Below are 24,965 nucleotides of genomic sequence, written 5' to 3'. Positions count from 1 at the left end.
GTCTGCTGGTAGGGAGGCAACTGGGGGTTGCTGACCCAGCCACACTGAAGGCACAGCCATTGTAGAGTATTGGTGGGATGGTCAGGGAGTGGGGGGTGGTGTGGTTGGAGTAGAGGGCAACTTGTAGATGGTGGACAGGCTTTGTGAAGTCAGAAGGTCACTTATTCGCCACAGAATTAGCAGCACATGACCCGTTCCTGCATCACAGAAGTGCTCACAATCTATCTTTCTTTACACAGGAGAAGACAGCGCATAACAGGTGAGAGGGGGAGAAGACGGGAGGGGGTGTACCTGAGATCCAGCCCCTCACACAATTTGAGCAGCAGGCTGCGAGCTGACAGGGGAGGACCATGACCATGCCTGTGTTGAGGGCGAGCTCAGCCTCCCCCAAGAATCCAATGAGGAAGCATGCTTAATCGCTGCAAATCAGAACCTGAGAGGGAAGCTCTGTGCAACGTAGGAGGCAGCCTAGGCAATCACTCATTCTCTCCTCTCTCCATTCCAGGTGACAGCAGGAAGAGGAGGAGGCCAGCCCCCGCATCTGAACTCAGCCTCAGCTTGCAGCAGACTTCGAAAGAGGACAACTTCTCCCCTGTACAGCTGTCATAGCATTCACCCGCACCCTCCAGCAGCCCAGAGACACATACCTTGGTGGCTCATATCTAGTTTAGGCTTGGGCTCTCACTCTGGTAGTCACCTCGCAAACATGTGTCCACAGCAGGAGGAGGCAGAGACATCCAAGGTCTCCAGCATTCGGAGCACTGCTGGAGAAGAGGCCCCTGCTAAGTCTGAATCAAACGATGAGCCTCTAGGAGTGGTCGTGGAGAAGTTACTTGAGTGTCATCGAGACACAGGGGAGCGTCAGGCAGAGGTGTCAGAGGCCATTAAAGGAGAGGCACGCGAGGCAGAGGAGTCTGCCTGCATTTTTCTCTGATATAGTGGCACCAACATGTAAGCACATCAAAGTCTCCATGGGGAGGATTGCAGGCACCATGGAGAACCTAGCCTAACAGAAAGTCCAGTTTCTGCCAGAGATGCACTCAGGCCTGGACTCCATTGCTGTAGCCATGGGTGAGCTTTTGCAGTGGCTATGCGAGAGTGGGACAGGGCACCTCGACTTCTCTCCAGGTGCCCCTTCTCCTCAATGAGTCAAGGCGTGACCTTCGGGCACCCAAAGAGAGAAGGAGCGTCAGGCAGAGACCCCTGAGTCTTCAACCCAGGGCTCTCCAAGGGTCTTTATGTGTTCTGAGTTCCTGCTGCCTGTGACCACACCAGCTCCAGCCTCGGAGGCCGCTGAGAGAGCAGGAGACCCAAAGAAGGCTGGGGCCTTCCGGAAGATGCCCACCAAAGTCATCAAAGACAATAGGGCATAGAGGTCAGCAGGCAGCCTCCACCTCTACTGCAGGTGTTCAAGAAGCACCCAGATGTCGTGGTAGGGTAAGAAAAATTATGCAGTATTAAATTCATACAAATGGCATGGTGTGTAATCATTTTATATAGTTTACACACCTTTGTAAAGTTTTGAATCATTGCACTTCATTGAGGTTTCCTGGGTTTTTCTTGCTGCTGCTTGTGTTATTGGCTGTGCGCACTCTCACCTCACCCCCACCCCATTCTGCTGTGTGTGTCGGGGGGGGGGGTGTTACCAAGATTGGGTTTATGTCCCCCTGAATAATGCCTGCACATGGAGACATCACTCTTTGTCAAGGCTCATGCGAACCATGTGAGAGAAGCCTCCCTCTATAACTCTTCCCTCCAAGGCCCTCTTGACCCTATAGAGAGACCTTTGCCTTGTCAGGATAGATTACTGTCCAGTTGAGCTGACCTTCAGCTCCAGCCAACCAATGACCCTCCTCCCACCTAGAAGTTTTCCTGTTGGATTTGGAGGGCATCGACACCCTGATCTGCCTTTGCCTCAGGATGGTCTGCGTCACCTTCCAAACCATTTCCAACATCTTCTACCCTCCTCCTGTAACCCACCCCATCACCATCGCACCCCCCTCCCCCCCGCCCCAATCCCCAGTGTTACCTTCACCCTCCCATCAGACATCCTTAAATCTCCCTCCAACACTCTAGAGCCCACCACCATCACCCTTCAAATGCCTTCCATCCCCAATAAGCCCACACCTGTCAACAGTCCCAACAGCCCACCCTGCTCCTGCTCAATCCCAAAATCTGTTAAATTTCATATCCTCTCCAATGACTGCCCAGACTCCAGCCATCCTACTGCATCCCACCACCCCCTCTCAGTCATAGTGCCCTCTCAACGCTAGTACCCTCAGTTTGCCTCACCACCACATGCCCCCCCGCCCCCACCCAAGATTCCAGCAATGACAGCATTGACCCCTCTCTGAACATTCCAACACCACCCCGCCTCCCCACCCATTCAAAGCTTCCTGGCTCCCCCCACCCCAGTTGCCTCCTCGGTGCAGTCCATAACTGGGGTTGTGTGATCCTCTGGTGCTCCAGGCTGCAGCTTCTCATGTAATTGCACTCTTGCCATGTTGGTCCAGTCTTGAAATGGACCGGCGCAAATTCTCGCAGGTAGGGAACATTCCGGTCAGTTGCTGATTTAAACAATATTATTCATATGCAAATCCAGTTCCCGATGACCTTCTGTGAGAATGGCGACGTGCCATTATCCCGCCACAACTGTTGGGACCGATTTTTTCCCTCCTGTCATATTCTTCACCCCTGCCCATCATGAACCCTGCTGCTGATGACAGGGAAAATTCCAGCCATACGCTTTAGTTTTACATCACAAGGACAAATATGAGGAATCCAATACATCCCCTTTCCAGCCTGGCTGCCCATGATCACCTCATTCAGATACAGTACAGTGAACACAATTCTCTATGCTACAAAAGCCGCACCGCTTTCCTTTTCTCCGTCACTGACCAACACAGCTTCTTCTTCGTCACAATGCTGAAATTAAAGCCAGATAACAATCATTCCAAACCAACTTCATCAAACAGACCATCCAATATTCCATGTAAAAATCAAATAATCAACTTTGGGTATTTTCTTCGTGCTATCTTGCAGCTGCCTCTACCTGGCCTTATGTTCCTACATAGTGCTACCCCCGTGGTAGTAGCCTTTCAGGGAGGGAGACGGCATCTTTTTAAGATGTCCTTGAGCAGCTCTGGCACTACAACGCCTGGCTTCAGACTGCAGCACAGGGGGTAGCAGTCAGGGCTGACTGTTTGACAAGTAACAGCAAAAGCACTGGCAGGGTGGCAGTGGTAGGAGAGGAGATCAAGTTTCTGCTCCACAGAACCACGACCATGTCCCCTGGGGCTGCGCCTCAACAACCTGCTGGGAGGATGGACTGCTGTGACATCTTGAAAGTCCCTTTTAACATTGGTATCCAGAGCCTGCGCAGCAGGAAGCTGAGCTTGCATGGCAACAAGCTGTGCATGACCTCTGTCTGAGCTTCAACCATAGCACTCAGACGTCAAGTGGCTAGGTTCTCCATGCTTCTTGACAATGACTGAAGGCTTCCTGGCAGGCTTGCCAATGCACCAAGCATACCAATTGCTTATTTTGTGTACACCACCTGATCGAAGGCCTCATCGGAGTTCTCTGCAGCGGAACTCAAGTGTGGCTTCACCCTCTGGGGAGCTGGCATCTGCAGGTTACTCAAGCCCAATGATTCAGATGCTGATCCCACCTTTATGCTATCCTCTAAGTTACGTGCAGGCCCAGTATATGAGCTGGTGGCTGCATGTTCAAGATCAATGATAGTATGTCAGTTTCTTTCTCCTTTTGGGCTTCATGCTCCCACTGACCGTCCCTGGGTGCTAAATTAGCAGTCAGTGGGTATTGCAACATTTAAGGTAGAAGATGCCCCAAAGCTTGTTACATTGGTTCCTGCCAAGTAACAAGGGTGGGGCCTTCTGGGAGTTTGGTAGGTCACCAGGTCAGTTCAAGGGTGAGTGAACAGCTCTTCTTGAGACAGTTTCAGGGAGCCTGCCAGTCAACAAGTGCCATAGAGAGGGACAAGCAGAGGACCCAGGTAAGTTGAGGTAAAAAAGTAGAGAAAGGGATGTGGAGAGCAGGCTTTAAGTAAACAGGGCCACTGGGGCAAAGTTACCCATCTGGAGCAGTGGAATTCTGCCTGGTATGGCTATAGATCAGGAAGTGTGCTTGTAAGCTAGTGTTTCAGTTTACTCAGGAATCTCAGGAGGCAAGATAGAAACCCTGTGAAGTGGGCCATTGTTAAAGCTGTCTGAGTAGGAGCAACGTTTGGATAGAGTTCCAAGGCAGGATCTTCAAACGTGGAGACTGCAAACCCTCATGAAAAAGACAAAGTTTCAGTGAGATTGGTTGGCTCACAGTGTGACAAGTGTCTGGGTGGGTTGTTGAGAAATTCATGGAAGCAGATTTAGTTGCTTATTTTGTGTAAACCACCTGATGTATGGTCATTTACTGTGTAATGTGGTATGTTCGACCGCAGTTCATTTGTTAATTCACATGTACCTGATACTTACCCTGAATTTTAATGCATAAGTAAAATATTTGTAAATTGCTTTATCCTTCTGAACTTGTACAGTAAAGTTCATTCTTGTTTGCTTAAAACTCATAGAATCTTAGGACTTTATTCCCTTCGTAGGCATCTTGAATCTCAAACTTTATCTACTTTAAACAAAATGTTATTGGCCCCTAATTGGGTCTCCTGGGGTCTGGTCAAGGATCATAACACCAGCCAGCTGGCAGTTCTTTGGAATCTGAAAGGAGAAAAGCACAAGGATATGGTGGTAGTGAGGGGAGTGAGGAAGAACCAGAAGTGCATCCTTACACCAGCTGCAGGCTTATAAATCAGAAGAGACTGTGGGACAAGGGGGAAGTTGGATGAGGAGGTGGATTAGGTAGGAATACACCATTCCACAAATGGCTCTACAAATATCCCCATCCTCAATGATGGGGAGCCCAATACATCAGTACAAAAGACATAGCTGAAGCATCTACAACTATCTTCAGTCAAAAGTGCTGACTGGATGAGCCATCTCAGCCTCATTATGAGGTCCCCAACATCACAGATGTCAGTCTTCAACCAATTGGATTCACTCCGCATGATATTAAGAAACTGAAGTGGATGATGCAAAGGCTACGGGCACTGTAAACATTCAGCAATAATACTGAAGACTGGAGATTCAGAACTAGCCACATCCCTAGCCAAGCTGGTCCAGTACAGCAACAACACTGGCATCTACCCAGCAATGTAGAAAATTGCCCTGGTAGGTGCTGTCCACAAAAAGCAGGACAAATCCAACCTGGCCAATTCCCATCCCATCAGTCCACTGGCGGTCATCAACAAGGTGATGTTGATTGTGATGTTGATTGTGCTATCAAGCGACACTTACTCAGCAATAACTCGCTCAGTTTGGGTTCCACCAGGGTCACTCAGCTCCTGACCTCATTACAGCCTTGGTTCAAACATTGACAAAAAAGCTGAACTCCAGAGGTGAGGGGAAAGTGACTGCCCTTGACATCAAGGCAGCATTTCACCCAGTGTGGCATCAAGGATTCCTAGCAAAACTGAAGTAAATGGAACTGGGGGTAAAACTCTTAACTGATTGGAATCATAACTAGCACAAAGGAAGATGGTTCAGTCACAGTACATTGCTTCAGGTGCTCATGAGGGCAGTGTCCTAGGCCCAACATTCTTCAGCTGCTTCATCAATGACCTTTTGACCATAAGGTCAGAAGTGGGAATGTTCGCTGATGATTGCATAACGTTCAGCACCATTCGTGATATTGGTTGCTAACTGGATCTCCACACACGTCCCGGTTACTGAAGCAGTCCGCATCCATATGCAGCAGGACAACATTCAGACTTGGGCTGATAAGTGGCAAGTATTATTTACTCCACATACATGCCAGGCAACAACCATCTCCAATGAAAGAGAATTTAACCATCTCTCTTTGACATTCAATGGCATTACCATCGCTAAATACCCCTCTATCAACATCCTGGGGTGGTTAACATTGACAAGAAACTGAACTGGACCAGCCATATAAGTACTGTGGCTACAAAGCAGGTCAGAGGCTTGGAATTCTGCAGTGGGTAATCTACCTCCTAACTCCCATAAACCTATCTACCGCCGATAAGGCACAAGTCAGGAGTATGATGGCATACTCTCCACAGGTCTGGATGTTTGAAGCTCCGACAACACTCAAGCTCGACACCATCCAGGACAAAACAGCCCGCTTGATTGGCACCCCATCCATCACCTTCAACATTCACTCCCTCCATCATCGATGCACAGTGGCAACAGTGTGCTCCATCTACAAGACTCAGTGCAGCAACTCACCAAGGCCAAGTCACCTTCCAAACCTGCGACCTCTCCCACCTAGAAGGACAAGGGCAGCAGACGCATGGGAACACCGCTACCTCCAATTCCCCTCCAAGCCACACACCATCCTGATCGGAACTTCCTTCACTGTTGCTGCGTCAAAATCCTGGAACACCTTCCTAAAAGCACTCTGTGTGCACCTACACCACATGAACTGCAGCAGTTCATGAAGGTGGCTCTCTACCAACTTCTCAAGGGTAATTAGAGATGGGCAATTAATGCTGGCCTAGCTAGTGACACCCACATCCTGTGAAAGAATAAAAAAAATCTTAAATAGTTTTAGCCTTGCCACTGGAAATTGCCTCAGTTGTGGTCATACCAATCACTGCAAACACAGTCTCCTCCATGGGAAGGACATGGAACCATGACTGCCCTTCCAGTTAGGTGTTGCTGTCTGCGCTTATGTGCCACCTCGTTCTGAAAGAGGGAGTTGCCTGTATTTATTGGAATCCACCAGAGTAGGCTAGGTTAGGAGCAGGCCCACATAATCGCGAGGAGGCCACGGGAATGGGTCAACGCAAGGAACCCGTCCATTGGCTAATTAGGTTCATTATTGAGCCACTTAAAGGTGATTATCCCTGAATCCATCAGCACTTGCTGGTGGCTTAGTGATGCCCCCAAACTCTCATAGGTCTCCCGTGCTTCCCAGCAATCCTATTTGGTTTGCCAACAAATTTTCCAGAGGTGGGGGGATGCGTACTGCAAAAGCACTTACTGCCCAATCAAGGGACCCAGAATCAGGAATTGGGGTGCCCCAATTCCTGACTATTAGCTTTCACTGCCATCTTAGTGTTTGTCTGGAAGGCGCACAGTGGGCAGAGAACCTCTCTCCTCCTGTCCACCTCATACACCAAGGACTCCACTGCTGCATCAGCATCTTGGAACATAACTTCTGCCCTACTGAGCCATTTTTACTCTTTTCCCCACTCAGAATGTCTTATCCAGCCACTTCCCATACCTATGCAACCAAAATGCACCTCCTCTTTTAAGAGATTCCAAATGACTTTTAAGTGGTGCTGGCCTCACATGGACTTAGGTCCTCTACTGAGGCACTAGCCACTCAGCAGCACATACAATGCTGAGCTTAATGTGACTATCGCATAAATTAGCAGGCACCACCAAGTTTGCATACTGCCTGCATCAGAACAAAAGGGCACAGGTTAGTCATGCATGATGATCCCCTCACCTGTTCTGGAGCCTTTCAAAGGTTGACACATGCACAATGGACAAAATGGCCTTCTTCTGTGTTGTACAAATGTTTCCTACAGTAACTTCCAAAAAGTATGGGTCAACAAGTTCCCTAGACACACAGATGCAGGAGGGCGCCATTTAGCCCATCGAGCCCGTTCTGCTGTTTAATGAGGCCATGCCTGATCTGTGACCTAATCCATCAATTTTAGATTTAAAATTCATAAGTGACCTAACATCAATTACCTTTTGCAGAAGAGAGTCCCAAATTTCTACCACCCTTCATGTTTTGAAGTTTCCCTAATTTCACTGCACAAGGTTTGGCTCTAATTTTTATTCTCTGCCCCCAGTCCCAGCCCAGCAGAAATAGTTCCTCTCTATCTGTTCCTCCTAATATCTTGAAAATTTTTATCATGTCACTTTCTTTAATCTTCTAAACTCCAGAGAACATATTCCTAGTTTGTGTAATCTCTTCTCATAACTTAAACTGGTACATTTATGCTATACTCCCTCCAGGTCAATATATTCTTCCTAAGGAATGATGACCAGAACTGCTCACAGTACTCCAGGTACAGCTTAATCTGGGCTTTGTATAGTCTCTTGCAAAACTTCTACCGCCTCCCCCCACCACACCCTAGACCTTATATTCTAGTGATGCATAGTAGCCTTTTTGATTATATTCTATATCTGTTCATGACATTTTAATGACCTTTATGTCGGGACCCACAAGTCTCGTTGGACCGCCAATGTTTCTAGTTTTTCACACAAGTTTAGCAATATGTAAGGCAAATGGAATGTTGGCCTTTATTTCAAAGGGAATGGAGTATAAAAATAGGGAAGTCTTGCTAAAGCTGTACAAGGCACTAGTTAGACCACACCTACAATACTGTGAACAGTTTTGGTCCCCTTATCCAAGCAAAGATATAATGGCAATGGAGGCATTCCAGAGAAGGTTCACTAGGTTGATCCCGGGTATGGCAGGGTTTTCTTTTGAGGAGAGGTTGAGTAGGTTGGGCCTGCACTCATTGGAGTTTAGAAGAATGAGAGGCGACCTTATTGAAACGTATAAGATTCTTAGGGGGGCTTGATGGAGTAGATACTGAGAGGTTCTTTCCCCTGTGAGAGAGTCTAGGACCAGAGGGCATAACCTCAGAGTAAGGGGTCACCCATTTAAAACAGAGATGAGGAGGAATTTCTTTTCTCAGGGAGTAGTTAATCTGTGGAATTCTTTACCTTTACTGTAGAGGCTGGGTCGTTAAGTATATTCAAGGCTGAGATAGACAGATTTTTAATCAGTAAGGGGATCAAGGGTTATGGGGAAAAGGCAGGAAAGTGGAGTTGAGCATTATCAGATCAGCCATGATCTCATTGAATGGCAGAGCAGACTCAATGGGCCGAATGACCTATTTCTGCTCCTACGTCTTATGGTCTTAACTTCAAAAATTCTCTGATTAATCCATTTTAGGTCCATAATTGATTACCTCACATTTGGCTACAGTGGAATTAATTTGCCACAGTTTTCTCCATTCACTTAATCCATTAATAATTTTGTAATTTTAAAGCTTCCATGTACACCGCTTACAATGTCACAGTCTCTGGGTTATCAACAAACTTGGATATCTATCCCATCAGCTAAGTTATTACTCTGAGAATACTCTGCTATTGATACCTACTCCGGACCAAAGCTTTAGATTTTAATATCATCATTACCACACCCTTTGTCTTCTGTTCCATAACATATTTGTTATTTAATCTCCCCCACCCTCTAATCTATCCATGACTTGCTATTTTGCTCCACCTGCCCCTCCCACCTTTTTTAATAGCATAAAACCCATCACATGTCTGCCTCTCTCTAGTTCTGAAGGAAAGTCATATTAGACTCAAAACATTAACTCTGTTTCTCTCTCAACAGATGCTGCCAAACCTCAGATTTTTGAGCATTTTGTGTTTATTTTATATTATTTTCCTTGGGATGTTCAGCACAGTAACCTCTACCTCTACCTGCAAATATTGATATTTCCTTAATTTACAACATCATCGTTAACAATATTCAAGGAGGCCACATTGCTCCTGGGCCATCCTCTTTTTCCTAATGCAACTGTAAAAAACTTGCGTTGATTTTGATAGTCCTTACAAGTTTCTGCTCATACTCCCTTTTTATACCCTTTTTTGTTACCCTTCTCATTTTTTACTTCTCTTCCATTTGTCAGGTTATGTTTTTTTTCCCATTTTGTATGTTGTATCTTTTAATTTTAAGTTGTCCCTCAATTTTTTGCTGTAGTCCATGGGTGTATATTTTGGCAATTAGAATTTTTCGCCCCTTGCAGCATAAACTAGTTCTGTGTCACATTAAAGTCTTTATTGAACACCTCTACCAATCTTTTCTTATTAACACAGACAGATCTGTTCAACTTACTATGGACAACGTCTGACTTATTGTATTGAAATCAACGTTATCTAAATCTAGAATTTTAGTAGCTATTTTGCATTTTTTCTTTCAAATACTGTGTTGAATTCAATCATATTGTGATCACTATTAGATAAATACTTGTGCTGTTAGGCTGGTAATTAAATCTAGCTCATTATTCATTAGTAAGTCTAATATGGTCTGCCCCCTTGTTGCTTTCAGGACATATTATTGCAGAAAGCTATCTTAAATACACTCAGGAAATTAACTACCATTCTGACATGCATCGGTCTGCTCGCCAAATCTCTATGAAATCACTCTGCCTTTGCTATATATGTGTTTAATCTCTGCATTTATACAAATTACCACTTCGCAAATGTCACCAAGTGACCTTTACATGACTCCTACTAGTCTTAAATCTTTTCCTATTTCTTAATTCTACCCATAAAAAGTTTCCACTGCATACCTCTCATTCTGTCCTCATATACTGAATTCATGCTTAATCACTCTGGCTGTCCGCCCCTGCTACCATTTTCCTCATCTTTCCAATAGACATTACAACCTGGTATATTTAGTTCCCAGTCCTGACCATCTTGCAGCCATCTCTCAGTAATGGCTACCATGTCATACCCTCCAAGTTGAACGTGCACCTGCAGTTCATTCAATTTGTTTCTTATATTCTGCAATTATTTAAAGAATGCTTATTTACACCACAGACTCTAACATGTCATTCTGCTCTAAGGTTTTACTTACATGTTTCTTATTTCTCTTTCTTGGTTTAATTATTTTACATCAGTGTTTCCTCTACCTGTAGTTCTTAAAGCAATTTGTGATTGTTACTCTATTCTCTTTCTGTTTTCAAACTATTATTTAAACTGCCTTCTCCCCGAACCCTCTATCATCCCTACCACATTTGCTAGTTTAAAGTCATTGTGACTGCCCTATTTATTCTTTTCACTAGGACCTTGGTTCCATCCTGGTTAATGCGGCATCCAGTCCAACAATGTAGTTCTTTTCGTTCCAGTATTAGTGCCTGTGTCAATGATATGGAACTCCTCTTTGCCACAACATTCCTTTAACCATGTATTCACTTCCCTAATCTGCATATCCCTATATTAATTTGCATATAAATCCCAGTGAGGAAGAAGGATTCTAGCTAGGGGTAAACCAACCATGATTAACCAAGGAAGTTAAGGATAGTATCAAATTGAAAGAAAAAAACATATAATGTGGCAAAGATTAGTGGTAACCCAGAGAATTGGGAAAGTTTTAAAAAACAACAAAAGATGACCAAAAATAATAAAGAGGGAGAAAATAAGCTTTGAGAGTAAAATAGCAAGTAATATAAAAATGGACAGTAAAAGCTTCTTTAAATATATAAAAAGGAAGAGAGAGGCCAAAGTGAACATAGGCTCCTTAGAGAATGAAGCTGCGGAAATGATAATGGGGAACCAGGAAATGGCAGAGGAGTTGAATAAATACTGTGCATCAGTCTTCGCGGTAGAAGACAATAATAGCACTCCAAAAATACTAAATAATCAAGGGACAAAAGAGGGGGAGGAAATAAATACAATAACTATCACTAGAGAAAAAGTACCAAGGAAACTAAGGGGGCTAAAGGCTGATAAGTCCCCAGGGCCTGATGGGCTGCATTCTAGGATATTAAAGGAAGTAGCTACACCTGTAGTAATCGCCAAGAATCCTTAGACGCTGGAACAGTCTCAAAAGATTGGAAAACTGCCAATGTAACGTCCTTATTCAAAAAGGGAGGGAAGCAAAAAACAGGTAACCTTAGGCCAGTTAGCTTAACATCCGTCATTGGGAAAATGTTGGAGTCTATTATAAAGGCTGTAATAGCAGAGCATTTAGAAATGCATAATATAATCAAGCAGAGACAGCATGGCTTCATGAAGGGGAAATCATGCCTGACAAATTTATTAGAATTCTTTGAGATGGTAACAAGCAGGATAGATAAAGAGTAACCAGTAGATGTAATATATTTGGATTTCCAAAAGGCATTCAATGAGGTACCACACATAAGGCTACTTAATAAGATAAGAGCCCATGGTGTTGGGGGTAGTATATTAGCATGGATGGAGAGTTGGCTAACTAATAGGAGACAGAGAGTCAGGATAAGGGAGACATTTTCAGGGTGGCAACCTGTAATTAGAGGGGTGCCACAGGGATCAGTACTGGGGCCTCAATTATTTACAATATATATTAATGACTTAGATGAGCGAAGTGAATGTACTATCGCCAAATTTGCAGATTACACAAAAATAGGTGGGAAGGCAAGTGATGAGGATGACACAAAGTCTACAGAGGGATATAGGCAGGTTAAGTGAGTGAGTAAAAATGTAGCAGGTGGAATATAATCTTGGAAAATGTGAGGTTGTGCATTTTGGCAGGAAGAATAGAGAAGGATTTTCTTATGAGGACTGTACTTGTTAGAGTTTAGAAGAATGAAAGGAATTCACCAAGGCTCCGTCTACAACACCTTCCAAACCCACAATCACTACCATCTAGAAGGACAAGGGCAGCAGACAAATGGGAACACCACCACCTGGAAGTTCTCCTCCAAGACACTCACTATCCTGACTTGGAAATATATCACTGTTCCTTCACTGTCACTGGGTCAAAATCATGGAACTACCTTCTTAACAGCACTGAGGGTGTACCTACACCTTGCGGACTGCGGTGGTTCAAGAAGGGAGCTCACCACCACCTTCTCAAGGGCAACAAGGGATAGACAATAAATGCTGGTCCAGCCAGCAAAGCCCATGTCCCGTGAATGAATAAAAATACCCTATTGAAACATATATGATTCTTAGGAGGCTTGACAGGGTAGACGCTGAAAGTCTGTTTCCCCTTGTGGGAGAGTATAGAACCAGAGACCATAATCTCAGGGTAAGGGGTCACCCATTTAAGACAGAGATGAGGAGGAATTTCTTCTCTCAGAGGGTAGTCAATCTGTGGAATTCTTTAGCACAGAGGGCTGTAGAGGCTGGATTGTTAAGTATATTCAAGGCTGAGACAGACAGATTTTTAATCAGTAAGGGAATCAAGGGTTATGGGGAAAAGGCAGGAAAGTGGAGTTGAGGATCATCAGATCAGCCATGACCTCATTGAATGGCAGAACAGACTCGATGGGCAAAATGGCCTATTTCTGCTCCTATGTCTTACGGTCTTATGTGGCTTGGTTATTGTAGGTTACAATCAAAGTACCCTTTACAGGTCGGTATCCTTTATCTGAAACCCTTGAGGCCGACTGCACTTCCAGATTCAGAAACGTTCGGTTTTCAGATATGATATAGCTACCGTATATACACAATAGGCCTAGGCCTACTTACATTAGAATAGCTTAAGCCTAGGCTAGCGATAGTCTACAAATATAAGGTTGTTCCTCCATTTGCCAACTCTCAGACACCCTATTAAGGCTTATTATACCTGTAATATAACATTACATTGCGTTATTAATGTATAAACTAACTGCAAAGTCGTTAGGAGGAAATTCACTCCACACACCATTTGAACACCTGATGTAAACGAACACATCTTGGCAGGACCAATCAGCACGCCACCAAAACCACACGGCCAGCCAGACAACCATGGGCTGCTACTGTATGTTTTATGGCAATGATAATGATATATTACACACTTGCACATCATAAACAGTTTCCCTTTGCTTCCTTTTCCTTTTCTCACTGTTTTCCAAAAGGGTATCTGATGGTCTTTTTGACATGTTCACGGTGGATTAAAAGCACAAAAACATTAAATAACCACAAAAATCACAAGGTAAGGCAAGAGGCACGTGACTGTAAACAGGGCAGCCAAACAACTAGACTTCCTAAGCTGAAGGTCAGGCCCAGTCAACGAGGTTCATATCAGTTCAGGTCACAAACTTCCCGCGCAAAAGTTTGGTGAGGTTCATGTTGGCTCACATTAGGGTCCATTCAAAAAGAAAAGTTTAGTTTTTGGATGTTGGGATAAAGGATATTCAAGTGTAATTGTTTTTAGCCTGTAATTGTTTTTAGCCTGTGCAGGTGATTTGTTTAAGTGCACAGCCCTTTCAAATTTATTTGCACCACCATGCACAAAAGGAGCTGACTTGGGTAGCTGTGTGATCACGTGGTTTAGAAGGAACATTGTTTAATTGAACTCCAAGTTCCTGGTATTCTCCAACAGGGCATCTTGCCTATTCTTCCTTATATCGTTGCTTCCAACATGGATCGCAATGACTTGATCCATTCCATCCCTCCCCAATACCGTTGCAAGATAGCTGGAGATTTCTCTCACTCTGGCACCAGGTCGGCAACATATCATGTGGGACTCTCAATACTGCTAACAAAGGATGCTATCCATCCCCCTAATTACTGAATTTCCATACAACTGCCAACATTACCTTTCCCCTCCTCTTCCTCCCCACTTTGGACAGCCTAATGCTTTTCATCTGCCCTCCCAACATTCCTTATTCTAACACACACACATAGCAAGTACACTGTACCTGTTGGATAGGGTCAATTTCTGTTGATCATCATTCTCCATTTTACTTTGATTCCCCTTTCTGTGTACATTATTTAGTCACATCAACCTCATTGTTATCCTGCACCTCTCTATGAGAAGTGGTCAATGTCTGGAGCAATCTGTCCTGATACTTCTCACCCTCCCTTATGTGTCAGAATGTCTCTAACTTTCACTCCAGCTCAATGCCACTATCGCAAATCTCTCTGTCGCAGAGTCATCTACTGCCGATATGCTCCTTCTGGACAGTTTCGCTGTCCACAAATCCCTGCAGCCTGCAGTCCAGACGCACAACCCACTCTGTCATATCTTAGTCTAAGATTTTTGTGTTAATTATAACAACATTTCTTTTTCTGTCTCGATACACTCATTTTCAATAAGTGCTAAAACACTGGACAAAATGTTAAATAATGGCTGACTCAAGCTTACATGAACCACTGCAAAAATTCCCAACAAAAATTACCTTTACTGCTTTTGGGTTTAGTAGCGTTCTCAAAATTACAAATTCGTTCCCAATTATCACGCACCGCCTCAGGCGTCATTTGCTGATCCTTTTGCCTTACAGTAGCACCCAATGTTCGTTCCCAACGCACTAATGAGAGAGAAAAAAATAAGTTACACAGTTGTGGATTTTTTTATTATTCATTCACGGGATGTGGCCAGAATTTATTGCCCATCCCTAGTTGCCCTTGAAAATGTGGTGGTGAGCTGCCTTCTTGCACCACTGTAGTCCATGTGGTGTAGGTGCACCCACAGTGCTGTTAGAAAGGGAGTTCCATGATTTTGGCTCAGCGACAATGAAGGAACATCGATATATTTCCAAGTCAGGTTGGCGAGTGACTTACATAATCCATTCAAGTAGAATCAGCATGGCTTCATGAAGGGGAAATCATACCTGACTTAGATGAGGGAAGTGAATGTACTGTCGCCAAATTTGCGGATGAAAGAAAAATAGGTGGGAAGGCAAGTGGTGAGGGTGACACAAGGAGTCTACACAGGGATATAGGCAAGTTAAGTGAGTGAGTAGAAAAATGGCAGATGGAATATAGTGTGGGAAAATGTGAGGTGATGCATTTTGGCAGGAAGAATGGAGGAGCTGAATATTATTTACATGGAGAAAGACTGCAAAAAGCTACAGCACAGAGGGACTTGGGAGTCTTCGTGCATGAATCCCATAAATCTAACATACAAGTTCAACAGGTAATGGGAAGGCAAATGGAATGTTGGCCCTTATTTCAAAGGGAATGGAGTATAAAGGTAGGGAAGTCTTGCTAAAGCTATACAAGGCACTGGTTACACCACACCTACAATACTGTGAACAATTTTGGTCCCCTTATCCAAGGAAAAATATATTGACAATGGAGGCAGTCCAGAGGAGGTTCGCTAGGTTGATTCCGGGTATAGAGGGATCTTCTTATGAGGAGAGGTTGAGCCTGTACTCATTGGAGTTTAGAAGAATGAGGAGCGACCTTACTGAAACATACAAAATTCTTAGGGGGCTTGACAGGGTAGATGCTGAGAAGTTGCTTCCCCTTGTGGGAGAGTCTAGGACCAGAGGGCAAAATCTCAGAGTAAGGGGTCACCCATTTAAAACAGAGATGAAGAGGGATTTTTTCTCTCAGAGGGTACTTAACCTGTGGAATTCTTTATTGCAGAGGGCTGTAGAAGCTGGGTCATTAAGTGTATTCAAGGCTGAGATAGACAGATTTTTAATCAGTAAGGGAATCAAGGGTTATGGGGAAAAGGCAGGAAAATTAAGTTGAGGATTATCAGATCAGCCATGATCTCATTGAACAGCAGAGCAAACTCGATGGGCTGAATGGCCTACTTCTGCTCCTACATCTTATGGTTGACTCACAGCAGTTACAATGCTAATTTTTTCTATGGCTCACATTTACACAAATAAAAAATTATTTAAGCTTCTGTTCAGCTTTTGAAAATTAAGATCATTTACTCAGAGAGGTTTCCATTTCTGGACATTTCTCAGCAGCAGTATTTGAACAAACATTTGCACTACTTAAAAAGAATATATAAAATTGTTAAATTGAAATTCTAAATAATCTGAGCCTTCAGGTTAATGCTGATCTGAGGATTGAACTATGCCACTTGTTTTATATTGAATACATCAATGTATTTTATTAAGTTTTGTGAATAAATAAATAAATTCCACTGAAAACATAATTGCTCAGAGTTAAAGGGATCTGGGTCATGATAATTCTACATAAATTATTCCCAAGATAAAAGCAAAATATTGCAGATGCTGGAAATCTGATATAAAACCAAAAAATGCTACAACTCAGCAGGTCTGGCAGCATCTGTAGAGACAGAAACAGGGTTAACATTTCAAGACTCTGAAGAAGTCATATGGACTTGTAAATTATCCCACATCACTTCTCACAAAAAGAATCACTGTCTCCACTCCAATTAAAGGGCTAACTTGGCTCAGTTGGTAGCATCCTTGCCTTAGAATCAGCAGGCTGTAGCATCAAACCCTACACCAAGATTTCAGCACTTAATCTGGGCCGGCATTTCAATTTTGTATTGAAGGAATGTTGCATTGTTAGGGTTGATGTTAAACCAAGGTCCCATCTGTCTGCTGGGACGGGCGCAAAGGAACTCATAACAGTATTCAAAAAATAAGCAGGATGTCTGGGTATGCTTGCCAACATTTTATCCCAACAGCATTAAGGTGATCAGTCATCTCATTTGCTGTTTGTGAGTTCATGCTAAATAAAAATTGGATATCTCATTTGCTGATAAAACAATGACTTCAGAAGTAATTCACTGAACTCAAGACGCTTTGGGACATACGAAGGATGTGTTATAAATGCAAGTTCTTGCTTTCTTTCTTACTCAACTGTACACTTCTTTCAAAAAAAAAACTGCAGTTTCCCAGACCAGTGAAACTGGTACATGAAGACTGAGCACCCAATCTGGAGCTTCCACACTCCTCATTGTCCCCTCTCCTCTCAACCTTATTTGGAGAATCTTTCAGTATTTGAGACACACTTGTGCACTAAGACAGAAAACTACATATGTTTACTTTCCTTTTTTCAAAAACACAACGATCAGCCAAATGTAAACTACTGTTAAAAAGAACAATTAATGCCTCTTTAAGAGTTAAAGACAACATTTGTGCACCTTAAAAAACGCAGACCAAAAAAATTGAAGTGAAATTTAATTACCCATGGGACTAATACAACTGTAAAAAACCTAGGGCTGAATTTTAGGGCCCCACTGCAGCATGGGACGAGTCGTTCAAAAGTCCACTGATTTTGGTGGGATCAGAAAATCCTATCGGTGGGAAGGGCCATAAAATTCCACCCCTAGATTCTACTATAAATAATGAAGGTGGGGTTTTTAACTGATAGATATTATAGCGGTATGAAATCACAGTTGAAAAAGATAGAATTAGGACTAAGAGGGCTGATAGTGAGCACCAAAATCCAAAACAAATAAAACCTCAAATCTCCAAGGTTGCCATAGGTGAATAGGGAACAGGAGTAGCCCCTCAAGCCTGTGCTAAATATTAGGCATATGCTCATCTGCAGCCAAATGCATTAATGTATCTTGCATGGTTAAGCATCACTCCGCTGATATTCTAGTATTTATTCATCCATTTTTTGAGGCTATTGCCACAATTGTCAATGTATCACAAACTTGTTCACCAAGAAAACTCAACATCATTGACCAATTTTGACAGTGAACATTTCTGGTGAAGCTTTTAAGAATAAATTAACATTAAGCATCATTTCCAAGAAAATAAGTTATCAAAACACCTGCATCATACTGAAAGACAACTTGCTTATGGCTGCCAAGATCCCTGACTGCTTATGGGGAACAGGTATGCAAAAAGCTGACAAGATGCCTGCTGGATTGCAAACTGCTTGTGATAAGGTGGCATGGTTGGCAGCCTGCCTGTGTCAGGCAATGGTAACAGGTTTTGCAGTTCTGACAATGATTACATCTCAGCAGGACCACAGTTGCTTCGAAACAGTACAGATGAGTAGGTTCCAAGAATATTTGAGGCTGAAATGCACCCAGGATCATAAGGCTAGTCTCATTGACATCCTTTTATGAAAGTGCACACTGAATGAACAAAGAGACACAGCATTCTACTTAAATCTCAAAAGAAATTCAGTATAATTTCAAAGGAAATAATCAAAATTAGGATTGTCCTAATGATAGCTAAGTATCTGGAGTTATTAAACATTATCACATAATACATTTCATAATTTTTGGACCTTACAGTGACCATCTGAGTAAACACCAGTACCTAGGTCCAATCACTATTTGAATAGAAAAGGCAAATAAGGCAGTACACTGTGCAGGGAGTGGTTTGAATATGCTATTTTGAATTCAGTGTCATTATTTATCCAACATTTAATTACTCAAATCTTGTGATCAAGTCATTTTGAACCCCTAAAATATATAATTTTCTATTCCATGAACAGTCAAGAAAACTGAAAAATTTCAAAAATTGTACAATACGTTATTGTTGTCAGAAAATGTGCTGTGGGGGAGAAAAAGGCCATCACCATTCAGTAGCACTGTAATCCTTGACGGTGGGGGGCGGGGGGTAACATGAGGGGAGACATAATATTAACCCTATCAATTCTGAATGAGAGATCTTGAAAGCCACAGATCTTGTGTGACACGGCCTTGTCTATTCAAAAAATTCTCAACTTACTTTTCAGGCAAGATTTCTTCCCAAATTGATATATTTCTTTCAAATAAATATTCAGGCTCCTGCAGTTCCATAAAAAGCTGGATTCAAATAGTTCATTTTAAAATTCTTATTTTAAGGCAGAAATCCTGCTATCAGAAAAAGATGAGGCACATAAACCAGCACTTTTGTTAAAGCAATGCCTGCAAGTTTAAAATCAGCAGATTGTTCAGACAGAATCCGAATGTGAACTTTAGCTGATCTTTCATGATCTTGATACTTTATTTCTTAGGGTGTAACTTAAAATTATCGTTCCGATTGATTTGGATTGCCTCAATCATGGTCAAAATGTTCATACATACTGCAAACATACTACATGGCGGGGGAGGGGGAAAACAAGGTAACATATCAACCCTAATCTGCTAATAGATATCAGTTATCAAAAAAAACTGTATTAAGAGGTTTAGGTTATGCTGTTTCTTTTATTTAAAAAAAATGATAAAATATCAAACATTCATCGAAAAATAAATGTACATATATTTTCTGCCTTCAGCTTCTAAACCCAAAATATGCTCAGCAACTAAAAATGTGTGTGAAGCAGATGCTATTCTGGTCTTTTGTAAATGTCTGTTTAGCATTCACACCTTTCAGCGACTGATTAATAGCATGCCAAATCCTAAGAGAATAGTAATTTACTATCAAGAACAAGTTAGCTCTTCTTACCCATGCTGTTAAGATGTTCACCTGTCAAGGCACTTCATCAGAAAATACATTAAATGTTAGAACACTCCAGCTTTTAATGCTGATTTGACTTAATAGTCTGAAAATACAGTTGCACCTATTGTCATTCCTCACCTACTGCACTAGATAAATCGTGGTGAATGCCATCTAGCATATAAAATGGATGCTACAAGGTATTGCAAAAATCTTGACCTACCGTACCAAGAGGTAGCTTCAAGACAACTGTAAACTTGAGACACACACAATACATACACACACACATAAGTAACCTATGTAGGAATGCATATGGCTATATTTAGTATGTGTAGTTCATATATAAAAAATTCAGATATATATTGTATACACACATTGCATATATATAATTTTGTCATTGTTTCATTGGACAAATGCCACACACTTTCTAAAGGCCAATGAAGTACATCATTATTGTTAGCCAGATGTCCATCTACCCTACCAGCTGTACAGACACTCCAGGGGAGCGCTTACAAAGAAAAAATAGAATAAAACGATATATCCTTTGTTGAAGAATAGTATGCCCTCATTAGATCAGTATCAGAACCTTTAAAGAAAAGAAACCTTTACAGGCCTTAAACATGGATGCTGATGTCTTAATGTTTAATACTTTCAGGAAACACCAAGAGGTTGCAATTATTCAAAGATCACTGCTAAGAGACATGTTCAAGGTTTTATTTTTATGTATTCTCATTTCCTAGTGGCAGTATTTCCATATGTGATGGTTCAGATGTGCAAACAAATAAAAACTGATGAACAGATGGTGACTACAATGAATTTAAACTATGTAAAGCAACATGGAAAGTGAGTCCCACCTGAGCAGGACTGTCAATCTTAGTAGCAAACATAATTACATTGGAGAAAATGCCAAAGTCTTTTTGAGAAAGAGGAAAAGGATGACATTATAGTACAGATTTAATAAATGGAGAAACAAAAGGGAAGCGTCACACCTTAAAGAACATGGTGAAAAGATCATGTTAGCTCCCTCAAAATTCAACTAACACAATAAAAATGTTGCGTTTGGAAATTTCCTCATGCTGAAATGCAGGTTTTCCAGCATCATTTTAAAAATTGCACTTTTAAGCTTTTCTTTGCAATCTTTTACTATGGCAACAGCTGTTCAGTTGTTTGTTCTGTGTCATGAAAATAGTACATATAGATGTGTCATAGAATCATAGAAAGGTTACAACATGAAAGGCGGCTATTGGTCACTTGTGGTCTGTGCTGACTCTCTGAAGGGGCAACATATCTAATGTCACTATCCCACCTTCACCCTGCAGACCAGCAGATTCTTCCTTTTCAGATAGTGCTCCAATTTCATCTTGAATCAGTCAATTAAACCTGCCTTCACAAAACTCTCAGGCATTGCACTCCAGATCCTCACCACTTGTTGCTTTATAAAGTTATTCCTCATGTCGTCATTGCAATTGCAATATTGCAATTACCTTAAATCGGTGCCCTCTGATTCACGATCCTTCCACCAATGGGAACAGTTTCTTCCTATCTACTCTGTCCAGACCCCTCAATGATTTTGAATACTTCTATCAAACATCCTATCAACATTCACCAAGAAAAACAGTCCCAACTTCTCCAATCTATGGAAGAGATGCATGAGAGGAGTCAGGAGTTGAAAAGGAGCACAAGAGGAGTCAGGAGTTGAAAATGAGCTGGGAGAGCAGAGGTGACTAAGGGAGTACAGTGAGGAGGGAACAAGGTGACCCTTTGAGTACCGTAAGTACGGTCGGGTAAGTATTTACTCCTTTTATCGCTTATAGATTTTACGGTCTTATTTTGTGGTTCATCGTTTGTAAGGGCTATATTCTGTAACAACGAGGAGCAGGGAAGAAGGGCCCTAGAGTAATTGATATTATTTGATATTAAGTATCTTCCAAAAGGTTTAATTTAATTTAAAGGGGTGAGTCATGGCAGGAGAGCTCAAAGCCATGGTGTGCTTCTCCTGCTCTATGTGGGAAGCCGGGAACATTTCCAGTGCCCAGAACCAGCATGTGTGCGGAAGTGTCTCCAGCTGCAGCTCCTGGGAACCTGGGATTCAGAGCTGCAGCAGCAGTTGGGGACACTGTGGAGCATTCGCGAGGCGGAGAGTATCATGGATAGCACGTAGCGAGAGGTGGTCACACCGCAGGCTAAGAGTCCACAGGCAGGAAGGGAATGGGTGACCACTAAGCAGAGCAAGAGGACTAGGCAGGCAGTGCAGGAATCTCCTGTGGCTATTCCCCTACAAAACAGATATACCGCTCTGAATACTGTTGGGGGGAATGGTCTCTCAGGGGAAAGCAGCAACAGCCAAATTCGTTGCGCCATGGTTGGCTTTGCCGCACAGGGGAGGATAAAAAGTGTGGGAATGCAATAGTTATAGGGGATTCAACTGTAAGGGGAATAGGTAGGCATTTCTGCAGCTGCAAACGAGACTCCAGGATGGTATGTTGCCTCTCTGGTGCTAAGGTCAAGGATGTCTCAGGGCGGCTACAGGACATTCTAAAGAAGGAGAGTGAACAGCCAATGGTCGTGGTACGCATTGGTACAAAAGACATAGGTTAAAAAAAAGGATGAGGTCCTAAAAGCAGACTATAGGGAGCTAGGAAGTAAGTTGAAAAGTAGAGCTTCAAAAGTAGGGATCTCAGGATTGCTACCAGTGCCACGTGCTAGTCAGAGTAGAAATAGCAGGATACATCGGATGAATACGTGGCTGAAGAGATGGTGTGAGGGGGAGGGTTTCAGATTCCTGGGACATTGGGACCAGTTCTGGGGGAGGTGGGGCCTGTACAAACTGGACAGGCTATACCTGGGCAGGACCGGGACTGATGTCCTAGTGGGAATATTTGCTAGAGTGGTTGGGGAGGGTTTAAACTAAAATGGCAGGGGGATGGGAACCTATGCAAGGAGTCAGAGGAAGAGGAACCAAGGACAAGAACAAAAGACAAAAAGGGGAATAAGAAAAGTGATAGGCAGAGAAATCAGGGGCAAGAATCAAACAGGGCCTCAGTGAAAAATAGTGGGAACGGGACAAGTAATGTTAAAAAGGCAAACCTTAAGTCTTTGTGCCTTAATGCGAGGAGCGTTCGCAATAATGTGGATGAATTAACCGTGCAAATAGATTTAAGCAGGCATGATACAGTCGGGATTATGGAGACGTGACTGCAAGGTGACCAGGGATGGGAACTGAATATCCAGGGGTATTCAGTATTTAGGAAGAACAGACAAAAAGGAAAAGGCGAGAGCTGTATTGCTGCTTAAAGAGGAAATTAACACAAAAATGAGGAAAGATATTAGCTCCGACGATATGGAATCTGTATGGGAAGAGCTGAGAAACACTAAGGGGCAAAAAATGTTAGTGGGGGTTGTATATAGACCCCCAAACTGTAGTGGTAATATTGGGAATGGCATTAAACAGAAAATTAGAGATGCATGCAATAAAGGAACATCTGTAATAATGGGTGACTTTAATCTGCATATAGATTGAGCAAATCAAATTAGTAACAATACTGTAGAGGAGGAATTCCTGGAGTGTATATGGGATGGTTTTCTGAAGCAATACATTGAGGAACCAACTGGAGAACAGACTATCCTAGACTGGGTATTGTGTAATGAGAAAGGAATAATTGGCAATCTAGTTGTGCAAGGCCCCTTGGGGATGAGCGACCATAATATGGAAGAATTCTTCATCAAGATGGGGAGTCACATATTTGATTCTGATACTAGGGTCCTGAATCTTAATAAAGGAAAATACGATGGTAAGAGGCGCGAGTTGGCTATGATGGATTGGGAAACGTTACTTAAAGGGATGACGGTGGATAAGCAATGGCAAACATTCAAAGAGTGCATGGGTGCACAGCAACAATTGTTTATTCCTGTCTGGCACAAAAGTAAAACAGGAAAGGTGGCCAAACCATGGCTTACAGGGAAATTAGAGATAGTATTAGATCCAAGGAAGAAGCATACATATTGGCCAGAAAAAACAACAGACCTGAGGATTGGGAGCAATTTAGAATTCAGCAAAGGAGGACCATGGGATTGATTAAGAAAGGGAAAATAGAATATGAGAGTAAGCTTGTGGGGAACATAAAAGCCGACTGTATAAGTTTCTATAGGTATGTGAAGAGAAAAAGATTGGTGAAGGCAAATGTAGGTCCCTTACAGTCAGAAACAGGGGAATTTATGATGGGGAACAAAGAAATGGCTGACCAGCTAAATACATACTTTGGTTCTGTCTTCACAAAGGAGGACACAAATAACATGCCAGAAATGTTGGGGAACACAGGGTTTAGTGAGAGGGAGGAACTGAAAGAAATCAGTATTAGTAGGGAAATGGTGTTGGGGAAACTGATGGGATTGAAGGCCAATAAATCTCCAGGGCCTGATAATCTACATCCCAGAGTACTTAAGGAAGTGGCCCTAGAAATAGTGAATGCATTGGTGGTCATCTTCCGGGATTCTATAGACTCTGGAACAGTTCCTACAGATTGGAGGGTAGCTAATGTAACTCCACTATTTAAAAAGCGAGGTAGAGAGAAAACGGAATTACCGACCAGTCAGCCTGACATCGGTAGTGGGGAAGATTCTAGAGTCAGCATGGCTTTGTCAGAGGGAGGTCATGCCAAACAAATTTGATTGAATTTTTTGAGGAGGTGACCAGGTGTGTAGATGAGGGTAGTGCAGTTGATGTAGTTTATATGGATTTCAGCAAAGCCTTTGACAGGCTCCCACATGGGAGACTTATAAAGAAGGCAAATGCACATGGGATACAGGGTAATTTGATAAGGTGGATTCAAAATTGGCTTAGTTGTAGGAGACAGAGGGTGAATCCAGAAGGATGCTTTCAGGGATCTGTATTGGGTCCCCTATTAATCGTCATTTATATAAACGACATAGATGACTATGTGGGGGGTAGGATTAGTAAGTTTGCGGATGACACAAAGATTGGCCGGGTGGTTGACAGTGAGGTTGAATGTCTTGGGCTACAGGATGATATAGACGGGATGGTCAAATGGGCAGATGAGTGGCAGATGGAATTTAACCCAGAAAAGTGTGAGGTGATACACTTTGGAAGGAGTCA

General features: G+C 42.7%; 1 protein-coding gene across 1 annotated transcript in view; it reads right to left on the bottom strand.

Moving 5' to 3' along the window:
* Positions 1–24,965, bottom strand: part of hsd17b4 (hydroxysteroid (17-beta) dehydrogenase 4) — a 159,519-nt gene that overhangs the window by 100,128 nt on the left and 34,426 nt on the right. Inside the window, exon 11 of the mRNA XM_041186366.1 lies at positions 14,936–15,064. Coding sequence (XP_041042300.1) covers positions 14,936–15,064 — 129 coding nt within the window. The remainder of the gene's footprint in view (positions 1–14,935; positions 15,065–24,965) is intronic.

Source organism: Carcharodon carcharias, chromosome 4 (genome assembly GCF_017639515.1).
Source record: "Carcharodon carcharias isolate sCarCar2 chromosome 4, sCarCar2.pri, whole genome shotgun sequence".
Lineage (NCBI taxonomy): Eukaryota > Metazoa > Chordata > Chondrichthyes > Lamniformes > Lamnidae > Carcharodon > Carcharodon carcharias.
The sequence above is the reverse complement of the archived record's forward strand: the minus strand, read 5'-3'. Positions and strand labels throughout refer to the sequence as shown.